Source organism: Glycine soja, chromosome 13 (assembly GCF_004193775.1).
Source record: "Glycine soja cultivar W05 chromosome 13, ASM419377v2, whole genome shotgun sequence".
Lineage (NCBI taxonomy): Eukaryota > Viridiplantae > Streptophyta > Magnoliopsida > Fabales > Fabaceae > Glycine > Glycine soja.
In genome coordinates, this window is record NC_041014.1 from 19,398,511 (window position 1) to 19,408,375 (window position 9,865).

At 34.0% G+C, this 9,865-nt stretch overlaps 1 protein-coding gene across 1 annotated transcript; it reads right to left on the reverse strand.

Annotated features, from left to right (window-relative positions):
• Nucleotides 1–3,841: 3,841 nt before the first annotated feature.
• LOC114381160 (nitrate reductase [NADH] 2) lies at nt 3,842–8,785 on the reverse strand. Its single transcript, XM_028340346.1, has 5 exons — nt 7,735–8,785; nt 7,429–7,569; nt 6,755–6,987; nt 5,347–5,785; nt 3,842–4,993 (listed from the first exon to the last, which is right to left on the reverse strand). Exons 1-5 carry the CDS (start codon nt 8,690–8,692, stop codon nt 4,104–4,106), a joined length of 2,661 nt encoding a protein of 886 aa, XP_028196147.1. The 5' UTR covers nt 8,693–8,785; the 3' UTR covers nt 3,842–4,103.
• Between the last annotated feature and the right edge of the window lie 1,080 nt (nt 8,786–9,865).

Here is a 9,865-nt window from a genome sequence, read left to right on the forward strand (position 1 = left end):
AAGCCACTGTTATCTTTAGCTATGCATTAATAATTTATTACAAGAAGTTGAATTTTGAGGTTTATCTGGTGAAAAAGGAAAAGGACCAAGTCCCTGAAAGAGGAAGGAAAAAGAAACAAAATGCACAGAGCAAAAGCAATTTTCTTATTGTTAAAATGCCTATCTCAACAACTAGATTTTCCAATTCCTTCATGAAAGCATAAATAAGGGAATGGATTAAGTTGAACACTCTTTACTCCTTTGTTCTCTCTCTCTCTCTCACTCTTTGGTTAGTCATGGCATCCGTTGTAACAATTTGCTAGTATGTTTGTTTTAAGAGCTAAGACCTATAACTTTTTATTGTTAATTATGAACAAGATAATATTTTTATTTTTATTATTTTTAATTTGAGAATTTTTATATATAGTTAGTATGAATTATATAAACTGTATAAAAATTTTGAAAATAGTAATCATATTGGTATGCACTATCAACTATACTACTATAGCAATTTTGGTGTCAGCTGCTACGCGTCTGTTATCTGGGATTGATAGAAATAACTAAGTATGCCTACAATTAATATTATGTCAATAGTTGTGATGCTATTAGCTCAAGAGTTAAACAAGAAAGGAGTCCAACAAGGCATGCCATCAGTTAACATCAACATAAAAAAAAGGTATGATATATAAATTAAGAGGTTTATCCTTTACTAATTGCATCATTACAAAAATAAAAGTTCAGAAGATTTAAATGTTCTAAATGCTCTGAACTCAACTTTATTCGCATGCTCTTTATAAATTACAAGATGTGCAATGTGAAATGTAATAGTAATAGAAAGGAGTTTTGGAGCATTATTTTCAATGCACCCAAGAAAACTATCAAAATATTGAAATAAGAGCTCTAAGCTTTTATAACAGAAAATAAAAAGTCAATTTAAACATGAAAGTAGATCAGGAAAATTGTATTAAGCCTAAGGTAATATTGGATTTTATTAATCATCGCACATCAGAAAACAGGTCCAGGTAATGTTGCAATACATCATAATGTATATAAAGTTTACCCAGGCTGGTTATTTATGCTAGGCTCAGTATGATAAGAAATGCACTAAAGATAAACCCCGTTACACTCTTTGTTAATAACTCAATATTTCTAAGGAAAAGGAAGGCATATGATGATCAGTAAGAGCAAGGCTATTAATAATCTAAGCTATATTTGGAGGCCTAATTCCTGGATTTGTTTCCAACAATTCATAATCAAGGCTGTTAATAATCTAAGCTATTTCATGGAAATCTTGCCTCAACAAAGCCGTGGAACGGTGGAAGGGAAGAGGCGGAGAGGCCGAGAGGGGCAACGGCGGCAGCAGCGCACGGCGCAATGGAAGAAGAGGCGCAACTGCATAGTTCACCGTGAACGAGAGAGAGAAGGAACCCTAGGTCAGGTGCAGCCATGCAGCACAGCATCAATGAACAAGAGAGAGAAGGAAGTTTTATTTTAAAAAAACCTATTAATCAAAACGACGTCATTTTGAAACCAAAAAAAAAAACTTAAAAATTTTGGTGTGGCTATAGCCACACTCTGCCTCAGCGTGGATCCGCATTAACTTAAATGATTAACGTGAACATTTTATTTTATAATAAAACAATACAGATTGAGTTTAAAATGACTTCTCTCATCACATTCTGTTTCGTCATATAAATTATTAATATTCATTCTTTCTGTAGTAACTTTAATTTAGCTTAGAGTTAAATATCTATGTATTGAAGGTATAATTTTTTTACACTATTATCTAATAATAAATTATCATTTAAATTATTTTTAAAGGTCAACAACCTTATCATATATAATAAATTATGATTGGATGATTTTGTAAAAAAATATTTTTTGTATATAATTTTTTTCTTTCTTTATTTTAACTATATATGAGAGTATATTGACATTTAATTTTACAGACAAAATACAGAACTTATATATCTGGATTCGCGGAACCTTTCCTTAGTTATCTTTAATCTATGTTGAATTGAATTAACATGATTAACTGCTCCACACCCGGCTGTTAAAGTGTATTTGTATAATTAATTAAATTAAAGAAAAGCAACAGCAACCGATCCAGTCAAAGAGAGAATTACTCCTAAAGAAAAGAAAAGTAAAGTATAATACTTGAAACGATCGACAATCAATATCAACGTTCTAAGAAAAGAAGAAAAGGGTAAATTAATTTGATTAATATATATATAGACAGTTCATCTCCACACAATCATAAGTACTAAACCAATTAATCATTAATTTGTGAGGTATTAAATCTGGTTTTTATTTATCTAAAATCTTAGATTCAAGTTTTATACATAAAAAATATGATTAAGACCCAGAATTTCACTAAATATGTATTTGTTTTAAAGAGAGAAATAATATTAGAAGAAAATTTTATTATTTATTATAGGGCCCACACATATTTTATATTTTACTTTAACTTAAAAAAATATTTTATTTTTTTTCTTTTCTAATTTCATCTTTTAAACCAAACACACTTAAACTTTAAAATTAATTAATTAAATTTTTCAATAAAACTAATCATCACTCAAACTCATAAAAATTTCGTAACAATAAATAACCCAAAAAAACACGTACGTTCCCAGATTCTTTTCTTGAAAATGCAATGGAAATTATTAATATTTTATTTCAATACATCTACCTGTGAATGATAATGATATTGGAGCTAGCAAGATTCCTTAATAGGACAAAAGTGCTTGAGTGAGAAAGGACGCACGAGTGTGCGCAGAAGCTGGATCATATAAAATAGTAGGGTGACCTTTCCGTGCACCAAACAACACATTAATAGTTTTCTTGACCTAACCCTAATGTGAAGGGTAAGGCCATGCCATGCATCCTCGTTCGATCGGTTCGCTGCTTCACAGTGTCGTGCAGTGAACCTGAATATCGTACTGTTATGGTCCCAACTACGAAATTAGTAACTAAACAGGTTACTTTTAACATAATAATCCCCATTCTCTCCTCTCTAGAGTTTTCTGTTAATAATAAATTACTTGATGCTTAAAAAAGTCTTAAAAACACCTGTTAAAAATAAAAATAGAAAACATTGAAGAAGAAATGCTATGTTTAAGATAATATGAACTTAATACATGGATCTTCATTAGCATTACTTAAATAAATTAATAGCAATTAAGGAGTTCGGTTGATTGAAAAGAATATGTAAGTATTATAAAGTTTTAATATCATGTTTAATTTTTACGGATATAAAACAAATAATAGCAACTTTGTAATATTATATGGAACATATTTCAGTAAAAGAAATGTTATTTCACATTATTAGTCACCTATTCCATGGGTTTTTCAAGTTTCATTATTTTTGTGGAAATATAAACAGTGCCAAATTTCTTTTAACTCGTTATTATCATTTATAAACAGTGCCAAAAGTCCATGATCTCATTTTTTACATGTGGAGGGTAGTTAAATAGCCAGGGTTATTTTTCTGTTATAGAACTGAGTTATGTAGGAAAAGGGTTCCTTAATGAATTTTTCTATACTGCAACTTGGTATCTTATACAACTCTTGTGTATTTGGCAGGCTACTTCAGGTACCTGTTTGGTTATTAAAATATTTATCCTTTTGCTAATTAAAAAAAACCCTCAATTATGTGAAAGATTATTTATCATAATTTGATAATGTTTTCACGTAAAATTAACATATGTGACCACCAATATACACATGCATACCTTTCATTGCAAATCAATCCTTAAAGAATAAAAAAATTAAGAGAAATTATTTGTATAAAATAAATATTTACAATATGCTTACAATTGCATAAAAGTAGAAAGGAAAAAAAAATATGAAATAAAATAGATGCTGAATTGAAGAGAGTAGATAGGCATATATAACATTAATTTATTTACACTAAAGTAGTAAAAAAATCTTGACTTACCTGTCTACATTAAAGCGTGAGAAGGGATGAAGAGTTACTTCCCAACAATCTCGGTTCATATACAATTTTTCACTTCTTTTTTTACCCTTATAAAGAATGAAACAAACATTAATACTCCAATAACACCCGATACACAAACAAATACAATACACAACACAATCTAGCAATCTAGCTACTTCTCCATGCCCTAAAACACAAGCAAATCGTTCTTGATATCATATCCCATTTTCTCCAAATTAGGCTGCACTGCAAACTGAATCATGGGTGGTGGCCCACATGTCAAAGCCAAGGAATCCCTCGACGCTTTTGGAAGGTGCTCCCTCGTGATACTCTCTGTGATGAACCCTACACTGTATTTCCACCCTTCCTTTGCGATTTCCACCACGTACCATAGCTTGAACCGGTCATTATGTATCTTCGCCCACTCATCCAACTCCTCCCTCAGTAATATATCATCCTCTGTGCGATTCGCATACACTACATGCATTTCGGTGTGGTCCTCTGGGTCCTTCAAAATCGCTTGCGCCACTTGGTAAATGGGCGTGATCCCAGTTCCACCAGCCAACATGGCCAACCTCTTGGCGAATCTTGGTTTTCCATGAACCATGAAGTTGCCTCTTCCGGTGTATTCTATGTGACCTAATGGGCCCTTCACGTCCAACATGGATCCAATGGGTAGAGAGTCCAAATGTTGAGACATGAGTCCTCCATTTGGAAACTTGGGATGCACACCTTTGAAGTACACCTTGATGAGTAGATCAAAGAAACCCACTTCATCCACACTACTTGTTGGAGTGTAGGCTCGCATGCATAGCTTGCCGTCGATGGTGGCACACAAGAAAATGTGTTTCCCCACGGATAATCCCAAGAGTTGGTCCTCTGAGGGTAATGCAAAACGGAATAGCCTCGCGTCATGAGAAATGGAGGTCTTTGACACGAGCTTGCATGGGATTTTCTCGCGTGGGTTGAGAGCCACACTACGTGATGGTGGTGTTGTAGATTCCTTAATAGGGGCCAAATGAGTGAATTCGGAATTGCCATGCACGGAGTTGTTGGGCGATGAGTCTGAGGTGTAGCCTGTTCATGCAAAATTATCAAACCATATAAAATATTAAATAACTAAATAAATTAAATTCTTAACAAAATAAAATGAATTTATTTTCTATATCTAAATGTACCAAGGTAGATTTTTTGTAGGAAATTATTGTAAAAGTAAAAAAAAAAAATACAATATATAACCATTTGTTATTGGATGACAAAATAAAATATCTTTGATCAATTATTAATATTTCATTAACTTTTGTAAAGTTGTCTTAAAAAATATCTTCTACTTATTTATTATTATTTCACAGTCGTCAATACCTATAAATTAAACTTATAAGTAATGCATGCACTGAAAGTTAAAGAAAGATGCAACCAATGTATATTACCAGTGGTGATGAGCTCCCCGATTCGGTAATCTTCAAGCAATTTTTTTGCTTTGTCAGAATGGATGGCGTCAAACTCTTCGGTGCAGTCGGTGCCAGCATTGATGAGGATGCTGTCAGTACCACCGGGGTGATCTTTGAGGAAGCGGGTGCAATCATAGACGTGACCGTGGACAATGATCCAAGCAGAGTCAGGGTTGGAATGTTTTTTCACTTCGGAGATGGAGAACATTTTTGAGGAAGTGTTCATGAATGGTGTGGAGACACTCTTTTTTAGGGTTGGTTTTGGCTTTTGTGATTTTTCCAAATGTTTTTCCTTTGCCATCCAGCCACCGGGTTGGTTGCCTGGTTGGGTTGGATGCTCAAACACTATGCCAATCTCACCCTTGTGGGGCTTGCACACATTTGTTTTCACTCTGAACCAGCAGTTATTCATCATGCCCTACACATTATTGCATTCCAAAAAGATAACACAAAAGGGTTCATTAGACTTTACACTATTAAAAACATATTAAATGAAATTCAACAAATAAAGAGGATGCAAGGTGGTTATGAAAATCAAAATATAAAGGAAGGTTTATTTACATATCAGTATTCGGCTTTTCTTCAAGTGAAAAGAATTGTTTTCAACTGTGTCTTTCAGTAAGTCAGTTCAATCAAAGTAAGCCAAAAAATCACAAAATTAATGATATTTCTTTAGTGGGCCGTTTTCTCCATCACTGGATTGCGTCAAAATATATAGTTAAGTCTTTGTTGAGACATGGTGACTAATTTGTTTTAAATGATGAAACTTTTCTTGTTTCATTATTTTTATAAAAGTCACAGCCACTAAACCAAAAAAATCTTATATAGTTTTCAGAGTATTATAGATAAATGAGATGCCATATTCATACAATAAAATTAGATAACAATTTATATAAATCTTTATTTAATTTCTTCATCAAATCATTTATCTTTATGCTATATTTTCTCTCTTTTCTTTTAATCTCTCCTATTTATTATATTAAATATTGTATGAATATACTCTCTAGTCTCTATATAAATTCGCTTTTTTACTATCATCACTATATAAATTCATTAAAAAAAACATATTATATAAATGTATATCAGATCAAATTTATATTATTATGTATAACGAAATTCAGGTAATTAATAAGTTTGGCGTTTAGAATATATTATTAAAGAAAAGGTTGATCATTTCTCCACTCAAGGAGGCCGCGAAAATGACAGGTGTTGACGTCAAGTGAAGCCGTCATAAAATTTTAATAAAATTTGTAAAGCGGAGTTTCTTAGATCAAGATGATCTATCTTAATTGATGAGTACGATATGTGAAAATAATAAATTCTCTGGTATTAAATTTAATTTTTATTGATAAAAAAAAGAACAAATTTCTTAAAAAAGTATTCGTACCATAACATTCCAAATGAGGTGTTCAGGCTGAGTGTTGAGACCTTCATCCCAAGCTCGAACCGCAATCTCCTTGGCCCCAAGTAGGTCAAGCACCTCCACCTCCAAAGACCAGAAGCACCAGCACCAATACTTGCCATATTTGTTAGGTTTCTCAGTATGGTCCAATGTGCACACGTGCCATGTTTCTCCACCATCAAGTGTTACCTCCACACGTGTCACTTTCCTTCCACCACCTGCACGTACAACGAGACACTCTAACTTTAATTTGCATCCAAACATATAAGTATATAACACAGTTTTCATTCTTCAAGTCATTGTCTACCAGTTGCATGATACAGCCACAACTCCATTACCAATCCAAAATTGGGGTTTTATTCGGCGCCAGCCACTTGAAAGAGAAACAAGACATTATTCTAATCTTTCACACTTGTAATTATCTTTTTATTTGGTTAATACTTGTACAACCAATTCTCTGTTAATTTTTTTGCTTGATAGACTTTAATAAATTTTATTTATTTAATGCTACAAAAATGCTTTATGTTATTATCCTGAAAAATTTGTGGAGGATAATTCACTCCATTAATTAGTTCCCTTATGTAGTTAATTAAGTAGTGCTAATAATATTGATGTACTTGTTCCTTTCAGGAAAAGGAATGAAAAACACCAAAACTCACCGGAATATGCATAGCCTCTGATTACGTAAGGCCTCTGTGTAGTCCATGAGTTGATGGGCAAGATCTCCTCGTGACAAGGCGTAGTTATCACTGAGTTTATATTCAACTCGTTGATGATGTATTCTGGCTTGTACCACCAACCTACAAGGAGACACCAAAAAAAACGTCATTAATTTCTGTCCATGAAATTATCTAAATCTCACTGTAAAAGTACCACTGTTCATTTTCAACCTCATGCAATATTCCTAGGCAAAAAGAAGTAACAAAATTAAAAACCATTAGAGTTCGAAGAAAGACATATTATACCTTCGTCATTAGCAAGTTCTGCATCAACATGGGAAGGGAGTACTCTATTATCCTTATAATGATAATGACTATCGCACTCATGCTCAGTAACGACAATGCGTTTGAGCCATTTCACCATTCTTCCACCGATGAACCCCGGAATAATCATGCGCACGGGAAATCCATGATCCGGCGCCAACGGCTCGCCGTTTTGCATGAACGCGAGAATGATGTCACGCGACGGATCCATGGCCATCTCCCTCTTGACGCTGGTTCCATACTTGGACCCACCGCCCCCGGGGAGATCCTCGGCGCCCTCGAAGGACACGTACATGGCGCCCTTCATACGGGCGAGGATCCCACAGCGTTTCAGCACATGACGCAGCGGGACCCCCCGCCACACGGAGGTGGAGGCCCCGGCGGCACCCCAGTTGAAGCCGATGCTCTGCTTCACCATGTTATGCTCTTTGCGCCGATTTCCCGCACACACTAGTGTGGCGGGAAACTCGCGGTGAGGGAATTCCCTCATAAGTTTCTCCATGGTGAAGTGGGTTGATCGTTTGACCAACCCAGTCACTTCCACGGTCCATTCATCCCATTTGATCTTGGGAACTGGACCGTGGTTGCGGACGTAGTGGAGTGGCGATGGGGTGATGAAGCCGTGGTGCATAAGGCGGGGGAGTGGGGCCTCCGCGTTGAAGGGGTGCTTCCCTGTGAGCCGCACCATGGAGGCGTTCCGCGGGATCCACTGGTCCGCGGTTCCCTCGTCTCGCGGGTCCAACAGCGACGCCTCGGTTTCCGCGTTCGCTTTTTGTATCAACTCCTTGAGATACGAAGCGTCGTCGTTTTGGTCTTCGTCGTCGCTGGATGAGTCCAAATCGAAATCCGACGGGAGAGGGGTATTGAAGTCTGGGCCGCAAGCGCGAACGACGGCGTTTATGTGGGTGCCGTATTGACGGTTGTCGACTGAAGCCGCCATTGTGAGAAAAAGGAAATTAGGGGCTGTGGTGTTGGTTAGTTTTTCCTTCTTCTCTCAGTGTCACTTTCTGGTGAAAGAGAAAAGGAAATTGGTGTTCTAAGCTAGTAGGTTGGGAGTATTTATAGAGGGAGGGAGGGGCGAGAGCATGAGAGAGAAGAAAAGTGACTTACGGAAGTGTAGTCCTCCCTTCGTTCAGTTCTTCTCCTTGCTAACGTTATTTCTTTTTTAATTTTTCACTGAAATATTTTTTTATGTAGTACGATATTTTCTTTTGTTTTTTCTTGTGTTCACGGGGGAAAATAAATTTTGATTCCTTTGAAGTTTGATAGATAAATAAGTTAAATTTGATAATATATATATATATATATATATATATATATATATATATATATATATATATATATATATATATATATATATATATATTAGTTAAAGTAGTAAGTGTAGTTATAGGAAAAAACTCGGAAAAAATATAAATAAAGGAAGATGTTTATTGTTTGTAATAATTTTATAATATTTGTAGTAAAAAAAAAATTAATGAAGTCTCGATTTTATAACACTAGTCAATAAGTTTATCTTTTTAAAAAATTAGTGGAAAAGTGTTTTCATATCAATATCAAAAATAATTTTAAACAAAAAGTTATTTGACATAGTGAAAAAAGAAAAGAAAAAAAATTGAAAAATGACATATATTAATTAGGTGTTTATAAAACCTGAGTGTCCAAAAACGATTGATATGTTAAGGTTAATTAATGCATATAGAATAAGAAATACTTAATGGATGTAATTATATTTAAACTAAAATGTTCTTATTTAATATTTTGATTTAGATGGCTCTTCCTATTAATAATGTGATATTAAATAAAGATATAATTGAGAGAAAAATCTTTAATTTTACTTTGAATGTTTAAGAAAATCTCCAATGGATAGCTTAACATGAGTGTGTGCAAGTGGGAGAGAAAATATGAGATGTTAAAGAGGGAAGATTTGTGAGTTAAAAAAATTGATTTTTTAAAAAAAAAGGTTAAAATGTAATTTTTGTCTCACTATTTTCTTAAATATGTTCTTTTAGTTCTCCTATTTTTTAATTTTTCACTTTTAAAAAGTTTACAATTTTAAAAAAATTCACATAGTCAACAAGTCTAGAATTAATAAAGGGATTAAAATCATATT

What these genes read in the sequence shown, in the direction of transcription:
- LOC114381160 (XM_028340346.1), bottom strand. Translation starts at nt 8,692, where the DNA reads ATGGCGGCTTCAGTCGACAACCGTCAATACGGCACCCACATAAACGCC. An exon ending in AGAACTTGCTAATGACGAAG is followed by an intron (nt 7,570 to 7,734) that starts GTATAATATGTC and finishes GTCTCCTTGTAG; the next exon opens with GTTGGTGGTACAAGCCAGAA. An exon ending in CAGAGGCTATGCATATTCCG is followed by an intron (nt 6,988 to 7,428) that starts GTGAGTTTTGGT and finishes TTGTACGTGCAG; the next exon opens with GTGGTGGAAGGAAAGTGACA.